Below are 22,891 nucleotides of genomic sequence, written 5' to 3'. Positions count from 1 at the left end.
ACCCCTTTTGGATCCGGCTGTAAGACGACGAACACAAACTTTCCACAGTATTCCAATGTCAATGAGAGTGTGTTCCCTGCATTTTCATTCTGGTAAGTTAAAGATGCACGGTTTTATTTTATAGCCTACTTTGTTTCTTTCCTTCAAAGTTGGATCTTTTACGGGAAAATAATAAAGAGATAATAATAATGAGAACTCCAAGGATTTGTAGCTTCGAAACTGTCTGAAGTATAGGCGCGCACTCATCGGTGCTTCCCACTCATTGTTTGGAACTTCATATGGATCCAAATGATTAATAATGCTGATTTTGTCAACATACCGGTCCGTGGCTTCTCTATTTAATGTGTCCCGGTAAATTTCCAGATCCTTTTCTGGATTTTAAACATCTTTTTTCTCTCTACTTCTACGTCTCTTCATTCAACAACATTGTATCAGAGCTATGTTTACGTTTGCGTAGCAGTCAATATGGCTGCGACGTCCCACAATGCAACGTGGATCCCGAGCCCTATTAGAAGATCCCTGCAAAGTTTGATGGTCAACTGTTCATTTGCTCTAAACATTTTACTAAAGACAGATTTCAAAATGTTGGACAGATCAAAGCAGGATTTACTAAACTTCTTTTACTGAAACAAGGGGCTGTTCCGACCCTAAAGGCATGGGTATGAAGTGTCGACTGCATGGGGCCGCCGGCTACCTTCATCGGGTTGGCTTCGGCTGCTCCCCTATGGCTCCCTGCCTCCGTCCGCAGACCCGGCGATGTTACACACCCTATTCAAAGACCTTAAGCACCAGCACCTAATACCTTATAGAATCATTCTATGACCCATTTAAATGACTAGAAGATGATGAAGTTTACACACAATCTCTTTCAGGAGTTTCAGAAAGGAAACTGACAGAATGAGAAAATGATTTTAAGTGAAAGAGGCAGACATGTAGAGAGCAAACTATATGTTCAACAGTGAGAGAGTTTCTCTGACAGGAGGAGACTCTTTAGACTCAACACAGAAACACAGAGGAACCAGAACCAGAACCAGGCCAGAGGAAGAATCCAGGATAAAGTGGTTCAGTGAATGTGGTGTTGAAGGTGAAGAGGTGGATCAGTGAGTCAGAGGAGACTCTGTAGAAGGATAGAATGCCAGCAGGACAGTCCACATACACTGCTACTCTGTTAGAGACAGAGGAGGAGGCGGAGGAAAAGGAGGAGGAGATGAGGGATGTTTCCTCCTTATCATGACAGACAGAATAACCTTTATCATCAAAACATCTCAGACTCCAGGAATGAGCATTCATTCCAAACCCACAGTCCATAATGTTTCCTTTCCTCCGGATTCTTCTGTAACTCACTGATATATTAACTCTTCCTTTCCACTTGACCTCCCAGTAACAGCGACCAGTAAGACCATCACTACACAGCAGCTGCTCCCAGTAATCAAATCTGTCTTGATGGTCAGGATATAACTGAGGCTCATCCATCTTTGTCACCTTCCTGTTGTCTTCAGACAGTTTCAGGTGTCTGTTCATTGTGTTTTTGTCGATTGTGAGCTGACAGTAATCTGATGGAGAGAACAAACACAATCCAGCTGCAACTTTTGATAATTTATTAACACACATGACTCCTGAATGAATGATAAACAGTTTTAAGATGGTTGCATGGGATCTGCTTTGTTGTCATGGATCCAATGAAAAACATACTTACACTTCCTCAGACCTGGTTTCAACCATCGGACTCCATCAGGCTCCCTGAAAGGATGAGAGGGTTCAGATCATCAGTGTCTTTCAGCAGGGAAACATGGACATAGTAATAAATCAGATCACATTCCACTCTGACATTCTGCTGGAAGAACTGGGTCTGGGTCATTTGGACTCTGTGACCTGCTGCATATGTTGTCTGGTCCATTGTGTGAGAACCAAACTGAGAGAGCAGAATCAGAGCAGACAACATGATGCAACCTGTGCTGTTTGTCAGCTGTCAACAATGTATAAAGCTAGCTGATGACTGAGGAACCTTGTCTCATGTCTGTACAACCCAGTCTCATGGGAAAATGTACCCCCACTACATTGGTCCACACTGCAAAACGTAGTGGAGGTACATTAATGGCCATTTTTTTGTGGTACTGTTACGTTTCTTCTACCTATACCCTTTCTATTGTTTTACGTCCTAGTCACGTGACTTTCAAGATTCCAGCTGGGAGAAGAAAAAAAATAAATATATGGCCGACATTCGCTCATTGTTTTGTGGAAAGATTAATGACTTGAGTTTGTTTTTGCATTAAAATGAGTTTTGATTACATTTGATTACGGTTTTTCGGATCTCGTCAGGATTATGTGAAATTGCAACGTTTAGGCTGCTAGCCATCGCCTAGCATTTAGCTGCCGCCCCGATTCAACATTGAATTCTTTGTGATTTAACTCCATCTGACGGATCAAACCCTCGCCACTGCGGCGTTGCGTCTGAGGTGGATTTTCAGATCAATGCATTACGTCGTGGCATACGGGAGAAACTAATTAAACTAGTTTAAAAAAAGGATCATGGGTTAAGATCGGATGTGTTTTATTTGGAAATCTACCGGATCCTTTGTGCATTTAACTTCCTGTTTGGTGCGATCTCATTGATGGGTTTTGACCAGATTTTGACCAAAGAGGAACTAAAAAAAAAACTAACAATTTGAATACACAACCAGCATATCTGGAATCAGTGACAGAGAGCGACTGGGACCAGAAGTTTATTAATTTCTCCCCACTGATTTCCATTCAAAATATTTTCGCTCCCACCGGGCTCTAGGGAAGTGGCGGGCATACCGCCACCTACTGTTCATGAGTGTGTAGCAACATTGTTTTACATCTATTAAATTCTATTTTTTAATTTTGTATTCTGAAGATAAATAAATAATGCTTTCCTTAATCTATAAATATCTTTTATATTTCCTCTATTTCCCAATAATCCTTTAAGACTCCATTCTTGGCCTGTCCTTTCAACTCTTTTCAATTTCTTCCTTTCAGGTCCAGATGTTTTGCAGTTCATCAATACATGTTCTACATTTTCTATCTCTCCACATCCTTCACATTTATCATTATTTTTCCTCCCTATTAAGTATAAATTGTCATTTAAATAAGTATGACCTACTCTTAATCTGATCATTATTATTTCTTCCCTTCGGTTTCTCTCATTAATATTTCTATTTAATACTGACTTTTGTACTTTATATAACCTTCTTCCTTTTTATCTTCATTCCACCTTTTTTTTGCCATTTTTCAATTTCTTTCCTCTTAATAAATGATTTTCCTTCCCCTTTCCCTAAAGGAATTGTAATTGTTATTTGTCTACTTTTCATTCCAGCTAACTTTCCATTAATTAGCTTGAAAACAGCACTTTGTAGGCACCCAGTTTCTCTAACCATGGCCCTTTTTGGGTTACCCTCCATGCATTGGGTGTCAGTTCAGTGGCAGTTCCAGAACATTTTCTTAGGGTTGACCAGGCAGCACAATAATGTGCATGTGGCCAAAAAGTAATAGGGATCAAATTCGGTTCAGAGTCAAGCTATTGGGATCAGGCATCAGGTTCAATTTGCATATTTTCTTAGCCAAAACAAGGATTTGTTGGGCTACTGTAATTTTGAATTGAAAAACGTCCTGAATGGGAAGTCTTCAAACTTGAAAAACAAAGTCCAAAGTTTTTTGTTTTTTTTTGGAATGATTATGACCTGGATGTCTAAGAATCTTCACCAGCTTATCAGGGAAATGAATGCCCACAATGTCTATATTCTCCAAAAGAGAATAACAGAACAGACCTTCATGAGGCCCTTGTTAAAGCTATGCACATATTTATGCATCTATGCTCTTCAAATAACTTTCTGGTTCGACGCAACATTTACATTAAATGGGTTGAGAGGTTGTTCTTTACCAGTAAATACATAAAAGATTCCCAGATGACTGCCGATACAAACTCTCCCCTATAAAACCTGAAACTAATTCTTATAAGAGAGTAAAATCTGTATTAGTCTTCATTAAATGTAGAATATTGTTGTACATAATCGATTGCTTTATTTTTGGTGTCAGCTTTTGATCAATATGCTAACCTTAAAAGGTCAAAGTGGGAAAATGTAGTAGTAGTAGACAAATTAGCAATTAGAGGAGGCAATAACAATTACAATTCCTTTAGGGAAAGGAAAATCATTTATTAAGAGGAAAGAAATTGAAAAATGGCAAAAAAAAGGTGGAATGAAGATAAAAAGGAAGAAGGTTATATAAAGTACAAAAGTCAGTATTAAATAGAAATATTAATGAGAGAAACCGAAGGGAAGAAATAATAATGATCAGATTAAGAGTAGGTCATACTTATTTAAATGACAATTTATACTTAATAGGGAGGAAAAATAATGATAAATGTGAAGGATGTGGAGAGATAGAAAATGCAGATGTATTGATGAACTGCAAAACATATGAACCTGAAAGGAAGAAATTGAAAAGAGGACAGGCCAAGAATGGAGTCTTAAAGGATTATTGGGAAATAAAGGAAATATAAAAGATATTTATAGATTAAGGAAAGCATTATTTATTTATCTTCAGAATACAAAATTAAAAAATAGAATTTAATAGATGTAAAACAATGTTGCTACACACTCATGAACAGTAGGTGGCGGTATGCCCGCCACTTCCCTAGAGCCCGGTGGGATCGAAAACATTTTGAATGGAAATCAGTGGGGAGAGATTAATAAACTTCTGGTCCCAGTCGCTCTCTGTCACTGATTCCAGATATGCTGGTTGTGTATTCAAATTTTTTTTTTTTTTTTTTTAGTTCCTCTTTGGTCAAAACCCATCAATGAGATCGCACCAAACAGGAAGTGAAATGCACAAAGGATCCGGTAGATTTCCAAATTAAACACATCCGATCTTAACCCATGATCCTTTTTTTAACTAGTTTAATTAGTTTCTCCCGTGTGCCACGACGTAATGCATTGATCTGAAAATCAACCTCAGACGCAACGCACGCAGTGGCGAGGGTTTGATCCGTCAGATGGAGTTAAATCGCAAAGAATTCAATGTTGAATCGGGGCGGCAGCTAAATGCTAGGCGATGGCTAGCAGCCAAAACGTTGCAATTTCACATAATCCTGACGAGATCCGAAAAACCATAACAAAAACTAGCAAGCGGGTGATTATGTATGCTCTCTGTCATTGATTCCAGATATGCTGGTTGTGTATTTAAATTGTTTTTTATTTTTTTATTTCCTCTTTGGTCAAAACCCATCAATGAGATCGCACCAAACAGGAAGTGAAATGCACAAAGGATCCGGTAGATTTCCAAATAAAACACATCCGATCTTAACCCATGATCCTTTTTTTTAACTAGTTTAATTAGTTTCTCCCGTATGCCACGACGTAATGCATTGATCTGAAAATCAACCTCAGACGCAACGCACGCAGTGGCGAGGGTTTGATCCGTCAGATGGAGTTAAATCACAAAGAATTCAATGTTTAATCGGGGCGGCAGCTAAATGCTAGGCGATGGCTAGCAGCCAAAACGTTGCAATTTCACATAATCCTGACGAGATCCGAAAAACCGTAGCAAAAACTAGCAAGCGGGTGATTATGTATGTTCACGAAGTAAATATTATGTAAATAAACCCTACACTTCTCGCTATAAATGTGATCAAAACCCATTTAAATGCAGAAACTGATTGAAATTATTGATTTTCCCACTAAAAGTTAGAGAAATCTCAGCCATGTTTATACCAAAATGTTACAGTTTCACATTATCTTGAAAAATCTTTGCAAGAAACGAACAAGCAAGTGAATATGTACATTCCCTGAGTAAATATTCTGGCAACAAACTATACATTTCTCACTAGAAATGTAATCAAAACTCATTTTAATGCAAAAACAAACTCAAGTCATTAATCTTTCCACAAAAAATGAGCGAATGTCGGCCATATATTTATTTTTTTTCTTCTCCCAGCTGGAATCTTGAAAGTCACGTGACTAGGACGTAAAACAATAGAAAGCGTATAGGCAGAAGAAACGTAACAGTACCACAAAAAAATGGCCATTAATGTACCTCCACTACGTTTTGCAGTGTGGACCAACGTAGTGGGGGTACGTTTTCCCATGAGACTGGGTTGGTCTGTAAGCCAAGCTGCAGTCATCCAGGCCTCTGGACCCAATTATCTTCATACTTTGGACAATAAAAAGTCCAAATTAAACAAGCTGGCTTTTCCTGTCTCAGTACTGAAGGTTCTGACAAAACCAAGGGTGTAGGTTTGATTTCAACTTTGGTAGGGACACTGTTGCCCTTAAGTTTTATTGGTCTGATGCCATTGGTCCTATACAAAAATATCCATGCTTAAAGTGAGCATCAGGGCACATGTCGTTTAAGGAGAAAAGCAGCATTTCTTGCAACATTTATACAAATTGTATAGGTACTATACACACACCAGATGCTGTTTATCAATGTTTGACACATCACTATCTCTGTTGAATGTGGAGTCATGGCTTTTTTCCAATTTGAAAAGGGATGCATTTGAACTCACCAGCAACAAAGAAAGTAAGTAAATACATTCCCATTTAACTAAATATAGTCTAAATATGTCTTTTATATGTGGATTAATCCTGTATTTTCTTTTGAAGATATAGAATTGTGCAGAGATAAAAAGAGGTAAAACTGAACTGAACATCTTTTATATGCTCTCTCTGTATCATGCAAAATAATACATTCAAGGGACTGCAAATAATTTAATTGTATTTATATTTGCACTGGAACTAGAAGAAGAACTGACACTGAGCATTTAAAATATTAACTTCACTATACAAGTTGTACATCTGGACTGTGGTTACTCTGTGTCGCCCATTTCATGTATTTTATCTAGGGCTGAAACAATTAATCGGATTAATCATTAATTGAATCAATGTCAACAAATTTAGCAATCGATTAATCGTTAACTTGAGTATAGAGAGTCTAAAACATGCTTTTAGATGACAGAGCCACTTAGAGCAGTAATTATATCAAAAATGTAAAAAAATATATAAAGATTTTGCATTTTAGGTAAAAATTTAGTTCTGGATGATTCTCCAATAGGGCTTGGTCGTCGTGACGTAAGCACTTCGCGTCGCAGCCATGTTGAATGCATCTTTTACCGCGGCTCCGACTACTGCCTATGACTACCGCGTACTGTACTCCCTCTCAGCCGTGTTTTAATTTGATTAATTTCACCTTAACTTGATTTCAACCATGGTAAAGCGTTGCTGTATTGTGGGCTGTAACAGCTCAACGCATGATCGCCGTGGGAACAACATAGAAAATGGGTTAACTTTCCACCGCTTTCCTGCCTGGAGGCGTAACCATGGAGACCAAGCGTCAGAGATAAAGAGTCGTCGGCTAGCTTGGATCGCGGCTGTAAGACGACCGAACATAACTTTCCACAGTATCCCAATGTCATTGAGAGTGTGTTCCCTGCATTTTTTATTCTGGTAAGTTAAAGATGCACGGTTTTATTTTATAGCCTACTTTGTTTCTTTCCTTCAAAGTTGGGATCTTTTATGGGAAAATAATAAAATCGGCAGCAGGAAAATGCTCAAATACGTGAGAAACCCAGAGGGTTTAGGGAGGGTTGGCAGTTAACGTTACTAACTACATCTTTGAAACACATAGCAGCTAGTTAAAAGTACATTACATGCGTGAGTGGTTGTTAGCATTAGCGGTTAGCAGTTGCTAAACTAGCAGGTTCCAGAGCCCGTCTGATCATAGCTTACCTTCGTACGGATTACTGTGTTCCCACTGTTTGCTGGCTTTATGATCTGCAGCTCCTGAACCCATCCATTCATGAACTGCACATGAGACTCCAAGGACTTGTAGCTTCGGAACTGTTTTGAAGTATAGGCGCGCACTCATCGGTGCCCCATTCATTGTTTGGAACTTTATATGGATCCAAATTATTAATAATGCTGATTTTGTCAACATACCGGTCCGTGGCTTCTCTATTTAATGTGTCCCGGTAAATTCCAGATCCTTTTCGGGATTTTAACATCTTTTTTCTCTCTACTTCTGTCTCTTCTTTCAACAACAACGTTGTGTCAGAGCTATGTTTACGTTTGCGTAGCAGTCAGTATGGCTGCGACGTCCCACAATGCAACGTGGATCCCGAGCCTTATTGTCCACAGATTAATGCTACAATTACCAGGGTTTTCGACCTCCCCCTGAAGTCCCGAAAGAGGGTCAAAAGACCCTGAGTCCAAACTGACGACTCGGATGGCTCAAATTAGCATCCCTTGTTCAATTGTAAATATGGCCATTGCCTGAGGAATCAGCAGGGGGGGAGGAGAGCCAAACTCACAAAAGCATTCCACACCTGTACCGTCAGGCCAGAAGGTAGGAGTGTGAATATTCCATGTTGGGGGTGGGTGCGATCTATGATGGAGGCAGCGCTACAGTAGAAACCTAACCAAATAAATTGTGTTGATCCACCTCAAAAAAAATCATGCAAAAAGTGTAAGAAAAAGAGTACGGAAGAGGATTAGGGCCACTGAAAAAAAAAAATTTAACTGATTTTTTTTTTTTTTTATTTCAGTATAGTATGGGAAAAAAGTCAGATTTCTGACTTTAATCTCAGAATTCTGACTTTTTTTCTCAGAATTCTCACTTTAATCTCAGAATTCTGACTTTAATCTCAGAATTCTGACTTTTTTTTAGAATTCTGACTTTAATCTCAGAATTCTGACTTTTTTTTAGAATTCTGACTTTAATCTCAGAATTCTGACTTTTTTATTGTCAGAATTCAGTAAGAATTCTGATATTAAAGTCAGAATTCTGATATTAAAAGTCAGAATTCTGACTTTTTTCCCATACTAAACTGAAATAAAATTTAAAAATCAGTTAAATTTTTTTTTTTTTTTCCAGTGGCCCTAATCCTCTTCAATCAATCTGGGAGACTTTGCACATGGAAATTTGCATGCAGCCTTTTGGGCTGTTGAGGATAAATAGGTGACTGCTTCACCTATTTAGTTCACAAGAAACAAAATGCAGAAGAGGTTCACCACTCAGAAGGCATTGGAACTGATTCTGAACAGTGCCAGCCCTTGTGATTCAGATGGAGAAGACAGTGACCTTCAACCGGATTCGGACTTCACATTAGATTTCTCAACCTACCTATTTTATTTTCCTGACTATTTTTTATTTAGAACCAAACAAAAAGTTAATCTGAAATTGTTTATCTTGCAGATGAAGAGACTCTCCCTCTACCAAAAAAGAGAGGTTGTTTGGGGAGTGAGCCGTCAGACACCGCGAAAGATGGCACAGTGTGGCATGAAGAACAAGTGGGGACACATCTCCATTTCACTCCAATTCAACCGTACGCCACAGATGGAGAGCCAAGCGCTAAGGCCAGACGAAGTATTCGGAGTCGCCTTCAGAGCTTCCTCTGTTTTATCACTTTTGACATGCTTCGTAGCATTCGAGAATGGACTACTCAACATGCACGTCACACGGAGCAGCTGGATTGGTTCATGGATCTCCTGGAACTAACGGCATTTATTTCAGTCATTATCTTGCGGGGGGTGACCAAGGTTCCATCACTATGTGACAGCTGGTCAGCAAACCTGGCAAACCCAAGGATCATTGCAACTATGGCTCGAAACCGCTTCCAAGACATCATGCGACACCTACGCTTTGATAACATGTTTACACGCAGTGAGCGAGCGGAGACTGATAAGTTTGCTGCAAGCTCCGATGTTTGGGGATCGTTTGTCACTAACTGCATCGCATCCTACAACCCTGGTCGACACATCCCTATTGATGAACAGCTTTTTCCATCAAAGACTCGCTGCTGTTTCCTGCAATACATTGCAACAAAACCGGACAAGTTTGGCATCAAGTTTTGGGTGGCTTGCGACTTGAAATCAAAGTACATCTGTAATGTCTTTCCATATATTGGCAAGGACCCCAGTCGTCCCAGTGGGGAGAGACTGTCCGAAACTGTAGTGATGAGGCTGATGGAACCATTCATGGACAAAGGCAGAACTGTAACCACAGACAATTTCTTTACATCACTGTCACTTGCAACTGCTTAGCCAGAAAACCACTATCCTCGGCACAGTCAACAAGAGAAGCTGGGAAATTCCTCAATCCACTAGACAGATGGATCGCACTGAATTTACCACTCAGGTGTTTTCAACCACTGGTGCCACGCTGACAGTGTTTGCGCCCAAACGGAAGAAGGCCGTTTACGTTCTCAGCAGCATGCACAGCGTGGTTGAGACTGTGGATACACCAAAAGGAAGCCAAACACAGTTACACAATACAACAAAACAAAGTGCGGTGTGCATGCAGGAACACAGAGATGGCCAGTTGCCGTGTTCTACAACATGATTGACATGGCAGAACTGAATGCACATGTGCTTTATCAGGCATGCATTGGGGTGCAGGAGAGACGGGTGGACTTCCTGGTTGAGCTTGCAAAAGAGTTGGGTAACTCTCATGTCAGTGAGAAGAAGGCACACAAGGAAAAACTGCGTCGACACCCAGCTCAGGCAAAAGGGCAAAGTGTCAGGTCAACCATTTGAGTTCAAGCCCACTCCCACAGACTGCCACTCTGGGTCTCTTAGCAAGACCCTTAACCCCACACGGCTCTCTGGGCACCCCACAATGGCAGCCCACTGCTCACCAAGGGGATGGTTTAAATGCAGAGAATTTTGTTGCTCTGTACTTGTGACAGTCTAATGACGATAAAAGCTGAAAAAATAAAATTAAAATAAAATTCTAAACCATATTAAACTCTTACCTGAAGCCCTTTCTCTCTCTACTTTTGCTGCAACATCACCATTCGTTGTATGAGTTCCATAAATTCAGCCATATCAAATACAAAGTGAAATTTATATTGTATATACTGTAAATAAAAATGTTGCTCCTTAATTTGTAATTACAATTATTCTCACATCATCTGAAACACTGAATGTCCAGCTGCTTCACCTTCAATCTGCCCTGCATTATTATTACTGGATAGCTGCGTTTCCTGTAAATTATATGTTACTATCATACAAGAGTGTTGTCAATATCAAAGCCTTTATTTCATCCTATGTTACTTCCTGGCTGGCGGTTAAAATAGCTTCTTATGTCAATTTTCCTTTTTAGTGGCATCATCTACAAAGCACATCACTAAGAATTTTAACATTTATTAAAAGAAAATATAACACTTTCTTATCTGTAATGTAAATCCCAGATTCAAGTATTTTTACCAGACACTGATGTTTGTACTAATTTACTTATAGATTATGTGGGAATCTATGTAAAATAAAATCAATGTAAATAGCGTTCCTCTGTTTGTTCTTGTCTTTACCGTATTTCCAGAAGTAGAAATAGTCAATTAAATATCACTATTATCATGGGGAACCCTAATTATTCTTTCTAAACAAAAAATAGCAGATGTCTAGGTGCCATCTCATGTTTTTATACTCTATTAAAGAAATAACAGCTGCTATATGCTATTTATAGCTGAGCTGCCTCAAAGATTTATTCATCAGATTTTCTTTTTCAGTCGGCTGTGGCAAAGAATCAGAATTTTTGACAGCTTAGTTTTTGCTTGTCTATTTTTCCAGCAGACTGCAGAACTCTTGTCTGATACAGAATACTTATTTTTTTGTAAAAAAGAAAAAAGGGGGCTTTATTGATAAAATGTATTATACTTCAGAATTAAATATTATTTTTGAGATGCTAAGGTTGGTTACACAAATCAAAACACTCTCCTGCTTCTTTACGGAACTGCAATCAGAAGCTCTCGCCTCTGTTTTAGCATAGATAATATTTGGTTTTTTAATTAATTTTCCAACCAAAAATTAATTGTACTAACCATGGTATTCTAGTGTGATACCACCGCTTTGTCTTAGTGACTCCCCAGTGCATAAAAGCGGCAGCAGCAGCTACCAGGCAGATGAGCTGCGAGAGGAAAAGAAGCAACTGCAGCAACATCGCTGTATTGTAAATTATAAACATGTTATTCACATTTAATTATTGGTAGGGACAAGTAGGTCAGTCCAAAATTTCGGTAGGGACATGTCCCTATTGTCCCTCTGAAAACCTAAGCCCATGACCAAGTCCTGTCCTCTAGTTGTCATGTTTCAGCCCAGTTTGAACTAATTCTTTTCATTTCATTTTTTACATCAGGCAGGAGGAGGACACCATACAGTCTGGTTCTTCATCTCCAGTTCGAAGAGTTCTCACATCATCAAGGTTGATTTAGTCCAACATCTACAGTAAGACTTCAGCTGATTGATGAGATGAGAGACAATCAAGCTGGTTTTTCAGTACTATCAGCTCTGCTTCCTGGACAAGATGAGCTACAGCAGCTTCATCTGCTCAAAGATCTTCATCAAAGAGTCCTGTCCTGTCTGAGACTTGAACTATTAAAGTCCTCTGCTATGATAGGAGCAGTTTCCAGGTGACTGTTCTGATCTTCACTGAACACATCATACAATGGAGTCACACCTCTATCTTTATCTGCATGAGGTGGAATATAGACAGCTGTGTTAGTTACTGATGAAAACGCAACCCAGAAGGATGGTCAGAGCAACTAAACTGATGGACAGATGCTCCAGATGTGCTAAATCAGAGTGGGAAAATCGAGATTTTCCCACCATCACACTATCTGTTATTAGATATGCCACACTCAGAAGGATCTATCAGAACATCATCAATGTAGCATTTAAACCATTTGGATCTGTGAAAAAGAGAACACTGTGCCTCATTAGAACCTAGAAGAACCAGTTTGATGAATACTCACTTGAATATTTCTAGTGTCCCCTCTGAACCAGCCAGAAACTTCTCCCCTGAATCTTGGAGGTTGTTTTTCTGCAGGTCAACCTCTCTCAGACAGCAGGACTTGGACCTCAGAACTGATGACAAAACTTCACAAGTTCTCCCTGAGAGGTTACAGGATCTAAGTCTGAAAGACAAAATGAAACAAGTCACGGAAGAAAAAACAGAGATTATTTCGACAGAAAACTTTGCCTCAATCCATGAACAATCAGAATGATCAAAGTTTGCTCTGATAAAAATAGAAACCATACATTGGGTCAGTATTTATTCTCCACTGCTCTAACCCCTGTAGGACCCTTGTGGTAGGTTTGGGCATTTACCATTTTTATCCAGAACTGATTACTGGGGCCCCCAAGGACCTGGTAAAACCCTTAGTTTATAAACCCTGACTGCCAACTAACTAGACTCTGCCCTCCTCCACAAGTATGCTGCTGCCTTTAGCTTTGGAGAGGATTGTGCTGCACAATCCAACACTTCCACATCCATCATTCATTCATGCTCACCATAAACCGCTGATTTCACTGATTTTCACAGTTCATGCTGAAAATTTGGATTCTAACCTAAGTTTTTGAGAGGGGTGTGAAGGAAGCCATCTATGGTAAGAGAATAAAAACAACCTTAAACAGAGGAGGTGGACTCAGATTCCAGCTTCCAAAAACAATTCAGTTATTGAGTTGATTCCTTCCACGTATCACCACAACCCCAACCTCTTCACAGTGGAGGAAAGTACCTCCTCTCTTCAGCCAGGTGAACAATCCCCCCTTTAACAACTGACCTTTCACAATCATAGACAGGTTTCAGGCATTACAGGCTAACAATGGAACCAAACGACCCGCTTATCAGTTTCAATTTGCATATTTCCAAGCAATACAAGGCCTTGTTTTTGGACCATTATAAAAGGCCTCAAATTCAATGCGAATCCGGACATTTTGAATTGAGAAAGCTTCCTGCAGGGAAAGTGAAACATCTTCAAACCTGGTAAAGAAAGTCCAGTGAATTGTTTTTTTTTTAAACTTTTACGGAATGACTATGACCTGGATGACTGAGAATCTTCACCAGCAATTCACATAGTGGCATCTGGCTGTTTCTTTAAAGGTTACTTTATACTTTAAGTAGTTTTTTGAGCATATATTTTTTCACTTTTACTTGAGTAAAGAGGTCAAATTGATACTTTACCTTTTACCAGAGTGTTTTTAAATTGCAGTATCTATACTTGCTGATGAAGGTTCTCAGTCATCCAGGTCATAGTCATTCTGTAAAAATTCAAGTGGATATTTTTTGAATTTTTACGGAAAAAGTATCTATACTTCTACTTAAGTAACAAAAGTGTGTACTTTTGACACCACTGCGGTGCGATATTGGCTGTTGATCCCAAGTCCCAATGCTCTATTTGGTGTTTGTCACAAGGCACTATTATCCAAGTCATCTTGAAAACATTCTTTGAAATGTTGGCTAAATACTACGTGTTTTCTCTCTGGCCAGAGGTTCAATGGCAAATCCTCCCTCTTCTAATTGGCAATCCAATGATGAACCTGTTGTAATAGATTAAATGGTGGCAAGATTAACTGGTTAGAATCTATGTGCAACGCAGACGTTCCTAAAGCGTAGGTGCCTGTCGAAAACATATTCCCAAAGGGGTCATAGAATAATTCTATACGGTGATTGGTGCTGGTCTCTAAGGTCTCTGAATAGGGTGTGTAACATTGGTTGGGCTTAAAATGGCATATTTGCTTTTCTATGATTCCTAATGCAAGCCTGGTAAAAAGCCATAGAATGAAACAAAAGGTTTTCTTCCTTTTATGGTATGCTCATGAATATGTAGATGAGCTGTGCACTCACTCACTGAAATATCAACTTGTGTATATGGTAGGAAGACCAGAAGTCCTTTTTTTCCCAAACATATCCGACTTTTCATACCAAAAAAATATCCGGGGCGAATTTCAAAATCGTCCTGGATTTTGGTCGACTACAGTGGAGTACGTAGTCGAAATACACTGGGTACTCAAACTAAGCCGTCAGCTCCGGGGCTGGTCCGGGAACCCCAGCGGAAGGAGGCAGGGAGCCATCGGGGAGCAACCAAACCCATCACGATGACGGTAGCCGGCGGCCCCATGCTTCCCCAGCAGTCGACACTTTATAGCCATGCCCTTAGGGTCGGAACAGCTCCTCGTTTCACTAAAAGAAGCTTAGCAAATCCTGCTTTAATCTGTCCAAGATGTTAGAAGCTTTCTTCAGTTAAATGTTTAGAGCAAATAAACAGCTGAGCATCAAACTTTGCAGGGATCTTCTGATACTTAAACATTATCCATTCCTGTCAAGTCTTGGGATCCTTGGGTAGACTGTGACAAATTTCCCCTTCCTCTGTGAAGCCTTCAATACTGCATTTGCATTCTATGACCCCTTAATATAACACAATTGTTCACAAAAAATCTACCAGACATATCTATGATCCCATAATATAACATGAACAAATGCCTACATCAACAAATGCATTGAGGACGTCTGCATTCCAAAGAGCATCATCACCCATTCCAATCTGCAGGTTTACTAGTAGTTCCTAGAATTTCTAAAAGTAGAATGGGAGGCAGATCTTTTAGTTATCAGGCTCCTCTCCTGTGGAACCAACTACCAGTTTTAGTCCGTGAGGCAGACACCCTGTCTACTTTTAAGGCTAGGCTTAAAACTTTCCTTTTTGATAAAGCTTATAGTTAGAGTGGCTCAGGTTATCCTGAGCTATCTCTATAGTTATGCTGCTATAGGCTTAGACTGCTGGAGGACATAGGGACCCCTTTTCATCATTCTGCTTCATTCTCTCTCTATTCTCCCACTCTGCAGAATCTGTTAGCTCAATCTTAACGTTCTGCTCTCTCTGCTTTTTCTCATAGTAGCTTCATCTGGTCTGTTCCTGTTTGGCTGTAACTCCATCCTGGAGAGAAATATCAGCTGTGCTGCTGCCATCAACACCTTTGTTTATAGATACTGGAGATCGGTCTGTTTTCTAGTTTGGTCAAAAATCCCCAGACCGAATATGAGCGGAGTGGTATATGCTGTTCAGTGAGCGAGGAATGCTCTGATCTTTATATTGGAGAAACCAAACAACCTCTCCACAGACGCATGGCCCAACACAGAGCGACCCCCTCGGGACAAGACTCTGCAGTACACCTATTCCTTTTGGACAAAGGACATTCCTTTGAGGACCAGAATGTTCACATTTTGGATAAAGAAAATAGGTGGTTTTTGAGAGGGGTGTGAAGGAAGCCATCTATGGTAAGAGAATAAAAACAACCTTAAACAGAGGAGGTGGACTCAGATTCCAGCTTCCAAAAACAATTCAGTTATTGAGTTGATTCCTTCCACGTATCACCACAACCCCAACCTCTTCACAGTGGAGGAAAGTACCTCCTCTCTTCAGCCAGGTGAGCAATCCCCCCTTTAACAACTGACCTTTCACAATCATAGACAGGTTTCAGGTATTACAGGTGACAATCTCTCCTTTAACGACAATCCCTCCTTTAACACCAGAATGGGAGGCAGATCTTTTAGTTTGTTTATAGATACTGGAGATCGGTCTGTTTTCTAGTGTGGTCCTGTTTCTCTGACCGTGACTAGCTGGATGTGCTCTCTTCATCCTCTGAGACGGAAGCTGGCTCGGAGCTCGTCTGCCTGGCTGTGTGTTTTACAGCTGCCTTTTGTTTCTCTGCTTCAGTCTCCTTGAACCCCAGTGGGCCTCAGCAGATGGCCGCTCACATTGAGCCTGGTTCTGCTGGAGGTTTCTTCCTGTTAAAAGGGAGTTTTTCCTCTCCACTGTCGCTACAAGCATGCTTAGTGTGAGGGATTGCTGAAGAGTCAATGAGTCGATGCAATCAACTGGTTTTCCTAGGATAGAATACTTTGAATCAATTTGACTGTATGATCTGGTTGAACTGTAAAGTGCCTTGAGATGTAATCTGTTGTGAATTGGTGCTATATAAATAAACTGAATTGAAAATTGAATTGAATAGAAAAAAAAAAACATTTTTTTCTTTGTTTCAGTCTTGCAGCATTTTTTTTTTTTTTTGCACAGCCATGATTGCAAAATTTCACAAAATCATAATTATTATCTTGGTAGGGAAAGGTTTCCACATGTACATCACGTGAGAGGGGTGATAAAGGGCTGGGATTTATTCCAATGATGAGTCTTATTGCATCTTACATGGAGTTATGTGGATTTGAGCATATTTTTCTTTAGTACAAGCAATGTTCATATTCAGCCTGACATTGTTTTGGGTAAAAATTGGTGAAGCTCTTTAACTTATGTCTTTAAATAAAATCTGAAAGTAAAATTAAGTTCAGGTTCAGTCCAACTTTAACCTCATCTCAACCTGAATCTACAGGGTTTATTTATAGCTGGTAATATAATGTTTTGGTGCAACTTTTTAAAGTCGCTGTAAAAAATCTTTCAATGCTGACCAACTTCATCATATAAACAATTATCATAAATGGAGTTATAAAACCAGGCTACAAACGTGTCCTGGACTTCTGTTCAGACCTGAGAATTTCCAGTTTGCAGTTTGAACTCATCAGTCCAGAATACAGCAGCTCCACTCCAGAATCCTGCAGCTTGTTGTTACTCAGGTCCATCTCTCTCAGATTAGAGGACTGGGAGCTGAGAACTGAGGACAGGACTTCACAGCTTCTCTCTGAGAGGTTACAGCGATTCAGTCTGAAGAGAGAGATAGAAATAGATAGAGAAAGAAACAAGAAAACAACAAAAATGTTTTATTTTCAATAGGTAGATCAGTTTCTGAAATAGTTGGATTTTAACCCCTTGAACCCTACGGACCCGCCGGCGGGTCCGGCTGCTACGTGACCTCGTAATCTTACCAAACCCCCAGTATTGATGTAAAAAACCTATTTGGCACAGTTTGGTGACATTTATGGATAAATGTGCCAAAATGGCCTCTCCGCCTAAGAAATTTCTCACTAATACCATTCTAAAATAAATATGATTCATCCGATTGAGTCCAAATTTGGTATATTTTTACACAACATTTAGATTTGAAAGTCTGTACTACTTTTTTGTGCTATAAATAATATTTTGGTAGTATTTTGCAATGTTTATTTCAAAGAAAATTTTGGCGAGGTTCAAAAAATGCAAAATATTTTGTATTTTGTCCCTAATATTTCAGGCAGGGTCAAAGCTATAATGGTTCTGACACCAGAAAACCATTCTATGACATCTTACCTTTACAGACGTACCAAAAGTTTCTTCTTAAATCTAATAGCTGTGAGGCTATAAGTGATTTACTTTTGTGTGTTTTTGTCAGGCAGAAATTTATTTATACCCCCTTAGGGTGTAAGAGGTTAAGAAGTTCAAAATTGCAGACTCACTGGATATTTGGGTTGAATTTTTTTAAATGAATTTAGTGGAATAGGCATGATTAGTCAATTTCGGGGAGATTAAACTATAATAAAAAAAAATGTAAAGGTATATTCAAATATATATAAAATACTAAGTATAATGAGATATTTGGTTTGCATGACTGGGGAACAGACAGACCATATTTGAAATCAATTTGCATGAATCTCAGTAGGTTTACGTTTGATTATGGTTGCATTTTTTTTAATTCATCATCTCACAAAGTCTAAAAAAATGGGTACAATCCAATACCAGTTTTCATAGTTAATTAAAGAAACACCTAGGCCAACCGCAAGTTCAACTTTACAGGTAGATGTATCTAAATGCTTTTTGTTAAAAAGGATTCCACTTTTACAGATGTCTTACACACTTTAAAGACAAAACATGTTCACAAACTTTTTTGACCCACAAAACCAGACTTTACTCTTGACCCAAACTATTGGTATGCAACTATTTCTACAAAACCAATTAACCCCATGTGTGGTTTCCCCTCTCCTATTTCTCCTCTCAGTCAACATTCCTCTCCAGATTTTCCCTCCTGATGTTACAACTTCATTCTCCTTGAAAAAAATGAAGTGAGAAATGATTTACTGGCTTTTATGCATTTGCCGAGTTTTTTCATCAAATGTATCTGACATGGTCTAAAAAAATTAAACTCAGAGAAGCAGTCGATAGCCACTCCCTCCCATTGACACAACATGTGGACTGAACCTTGATGTCCAAACCCAAATTCTGTTAGTACTCACAGAGCTTTGTTTGATGCTTTGACCACTGGCAGCAGCCTGAGGAGAGCTTCCTCTGAAGCAGAGTATTTCTTCAAATCAAACACATCCAGATTTTCTCCTGATGTCACTAAGATGAAGGCCAGAGCTGACCACTGAGCAGGAGACAGTTCATTTGTGGAGAGACTTCCTGATCCTAGATACTGTTTGATTTCCTGGATGAGAGAACGATCATTCATTTCATTCAGACAGTGGAACAGGTTGATGCTTTTCTCTACAGACAGATTCTCATTGATCTTCTCCTTGATGTACTGAACCGTTTCCTGATTGGTCAGTGAGCTACTTCCTGTCTTTATCATCAGACCTTGTAGGAGAGTCTGATTGGTCTGCAGTGAAAGACCCAGGAGGAAGCGGAGGAACAAGTCCAGGTGTCCATTTGGACTCTGTAAGGCCTTGTCCACAGCACTCTGATAGAGAGTTCTTAGTTTTACTGTCTTAGATAATTTAAATAAAAAGGAAGTCTTTTTTTGTTCTTCTTCCATCAGGTTGATTCCATAAGTGATGAAGGTCTGATGGGAATGAAGAGCAGCCAGAAACTCCTGAACACTCAGATGGACGAAGCAGAACACCTTGTCCTGGTTCTGGTACAGTCCTCTCTCCTCTTTAAAGATCTGTGTGAACACTCCAGAGTAAACTGAGGCTGCTCTGATATCGATGCCACACTCTGTCAGGTCTGATTCATAGAAGATCAGGTTTCCTTTCTGCAGCTGATCAAAAGCCAGTTTTCCCAGAGACTCAATCATCTTCCTGCTCTCTAGACTCCAGTGAGGATCTGTTTCAGCTCCTCCATCATACTTGACCTTCTTCACTTTGGTCTGAACCACCAGGAAGTGGATGTACATCTCAGTCAGGGTGCTGGGCAGCTCTCCTCCCTCTCTGGTCTCCAACACATCCTCCAGAACCGTAGCAGTGATCCAGCAGAAGACTGGAACGTGGCACATTATCTGGATGCTTCTAGATCTATTGATGTGGGAGATGATCCTGCTGGCCGTCTCCTCATCTCTGAACCTCTTCCTGAAGTACTCCTCCTTCTGTGGATCATTGAACCCTCTGACCTCTGTCACCATGCCAACACACTCAGGAGGGATCTGATTGGCTGCTGCAGGCCGTGTGGTTATCCAGAGGAGAGCAGAGGGAAGCAGTTTCCCCCTGATGAGGTTTGTCAGCAGAACATCCACTGAGGTGGACTCTGTAACATCAGTCAGGTTCTCGTTGTTCTGGAAGTCCAGAGGAAGTCGACTCTCATCCAGACCATCAAAGATGAACAGAACCTGGAAGTGATCAAAGCTAAAGATTCTTTTGGTTTCAGTGAAGAAGTGATGAACAAGTTCCACCAAGCTGAACTTTTTCTCTTTCAGCACATTCAGCTCTCTGAAGGTGAATGGAAATATGAACTGGATGTTCTGGTGGGCTTTGCCTTCAGCCCAGTCCAGAGTGAACTTCTGTGTTAAGACTGTTTTCCCAATTCCAGCCACTCCCTTAGTCATCACTGTTCTGATTGGTTGATCTCTTCCAGGTGGAACTTTAAAGATGTCTTCTTGGCTGATTGTTCTTTCTGGTCTGTGTGGTTTCCTGGATGCTGTTTCAATCTGTCTGACCTCATGTTCATCATTGACCCCCCCAGTCCCTCCCTCTGTGATGTAGAGCTCTGTGTAGATCTGGTTCAGAAGGGTTGGACTTCCTGCTTTAGCGATCCCCTCAAACACAGACTGGAACCTCTTCTTCAGATTGGATTTAAGGTTATGTTGACAAACTGAGGCAATAACCTCTGAAAGATGAAAGTGTATTATTAGCATTGAAATAATTCCTGTCAAATGATTTTATGTTCTTACTGGAATAAATTAATAATTCATCCATCAGGTTAAATATTTGTAGAAAACAACTTACTGCTCTGCAGACGTTCAGCCAGCTCCTCCTGCTTCATCCTCCTCAGGAAGTTCAGAGTGATCTTCACAAAAGCCTCTCTGCTCCTCCTCTGCTCTTCATTCTTATCTTCCAACACCTCATCCTCCCACTGACTCTCCAAGCCTTCTGGATCTTCTGCTCTCAGAACTTTCTGGATGTTCTTCAGCTCCTTCTTCACAAAACTAATAATGTTTTCCTCCAGCAGCTGAACAGAACAATAAATAAAGGACACATCAGACTGAAATCATGGAGCCAAACATCAGATCCATGTTGGACAGACTGACAGTCCTCTGGTCTACAAAGTGCAACATGGAGATGACTGTGAACAGAACCCATGGAGAAGTAGTTTGTAGTTCATGTACAGACCATAAATATGGAATCCAGCTGGGTTTGATGCTGCTGGGCAGATGGATCACTGGGGACCTCATAGTTCTGCTGGTTCACTCTGTGGAAGAACAAGGAAGCATTAACTCACATTCTGTAGAACAGCAAACAGACAAAGACCAAGGTCCTTGTAGCCAGTGGCGGCTGGTGAAAAATATTTTTGGTGGGGCTGATATAGCCTAGTGTATGTCTCCAACTAATCCGGAATAAGAATTCAAATAAACAATTGGACAATACATACAATTTAACAGTAATGATTTAATGTACTATATAATAACAGTAACAGTGATGATTTGGGTCACTGTGACGGGGTTCTTTGGCCTGCAAGAATCCAGGCTCAGTTGGGTTACCGGTGTTGGTGATTTATTGTGCTCAAAAACTCAAAACAGGGTGCAAAAGAAACTAAACATATACAAGATCCTCTGGGCCTCAGCCTCCCTCCAGTTACCAGCAATGTAACAAAGAAACAGAAAACAGAAATTGCCGCTTTTCTTCCCACAGCCCTCATTAAATAGTTTAAGCCCCTCCCCTCAGGCTCTCTTATTTCTGATTTCTTCTCATAAATCAGTTTTGTCCATATATTACCTCCACAAACAATTGATGTACAAAAACAAATAATTTTTACAACTTAATTATTTTACACAGATTCATTGACTTATTCAATTACACCAAACTGGGTTTGAACCCAGCAAAGACGCAGCCAGACTGAAGATGACAAGTCCCCATAGCATAAACACGTACAGACACACACACCTCCCACACACCCACACACACACACACACACGGCTAACCCCACTGAAATATTAAGTGTGCACCCTCAATACGCCAGCAGGTAACCAGGAACAGCTTGTGTGTTTTAAGTTAATAGAGGTACTGGGCTCAGGGCGAGCGGATTGGTCCTCACAAGCACAGTATAACAGGAATGTGTGTGTGGCGCGCAAAGTTAGAGGATGTGGATTCGTCACAGTCACAATAACCATGACATGTGTTTTCACTTTTCTCAGGGACAACTTTCTATAGCAAAGAAGTTTGAGTTTCTGATGCTCAGCACTATACAGAAGTGAAAATTGTGTAAGTCCATTAAATATTAGATTAGATGAGTTTTATTGATCTCACAGCGGAGAAATTCACTAGTCATAGGTTTAACATTTAAAATGATTTAATTATTAATGTCAAAATAGACCAAATATGATTTAAAAAAAACTTAAATCAATGACAGCCATTCAGTTATTTTCTTCGTTCTTTAAAATGTCTCTGAAATATTTCTGTGTCATTAAGCTGCACACCTGCAGCTCCTGTTGTAGTTTTATTTTTTTTAGAGAAATGTCTTCCTACCAGTGTTTCCCATTCCTAAATCTATCTCTAGTGAAGGATCAGTAAATTTAATCCTAGTCTTTGATCAGAGGCTGGAGCTGCTCTGTTTCAATGACTAACAGGAAGCTGGAGACTCAGGAATTAAACCTTAAATGATCAGTTCATGAAAATATCGATGAAGCCAAGTTCATCAGACAGAGCAAAGTCTACGGAAGGTTAAAGGTTTAATCTTGAGATGAATTTGTTTGTTTCATGATAAACATGGTCCAACATCTGCAGAAAGCTAACAGGACAAGTCACAGACAGAAAA

General features: G+C 39.9%; 1 protein-coding gene across 1 annotated transcript in view; it reads right to left on the bottom strand.

Annotated features, from left to right (window-relative positions):
• Window positions 1–549: 549 nt before the first annotated feature.
• LOC119780134 (NLR family CARD domain-containing protein 3-like) overlaps window positions 550–22,891 on the bottom strand; it is a 39,460-nt gene continuing 17,118 nt past the window's right edge. The window contains exons 3-9 of the mRNA XM_038280048.1: window positions 21,250–21,328; window positions 20,866–21,088; window positions 18,943–20,746; window positions 17,327–17,500; window positions 12,764–12,925; window positions 1,697–1,740; window positions 550–1,553 (exon numbers count right to left, since the gene is read on the bottom strand). Of these exons, the coding sequence (XP_038135976.1) occupies window positions 997–1,553; window positions 1,697–1,740; window positions 12,764–12,925; window positions 17,327–17,500; window positions 18,943–20,746; window positions 20,866–21,088; window positions 21,250–21,328 (3,043 nt within the window). The 3' untranslated portion in view covers window positions 550–996. The remainder of the gene's footprint in view (window positions 1,554–1,696; window positions 1,741–12,763; window positions 12,926–17,326; window positions 17,501–18,942; window positions 20,747–20,865; window positions 21,089–21,249; window positions 21,329–22,891) is intronic.

The sequence above is a fragment of the Cyprinodon tularosa genome, unplaced genomic scaffold (genome assembly GCF_016077235.1).
Source record: "Cyprinodon tularosa strain WSP-4 unplaced genomic scaffold, ASM1607723v1 ctg1554, whole genome shotgun sequence".
NCBI lineage: Eukaryota > Metazoa > Chordata > Actinopteri > Cyprinodontiformes > Cyprinodontidae > Cyprinodon > Cyprinodon tularosa.
This window is presented reverse-complemented; position numbering and strand designations above follow the sequence as displayed.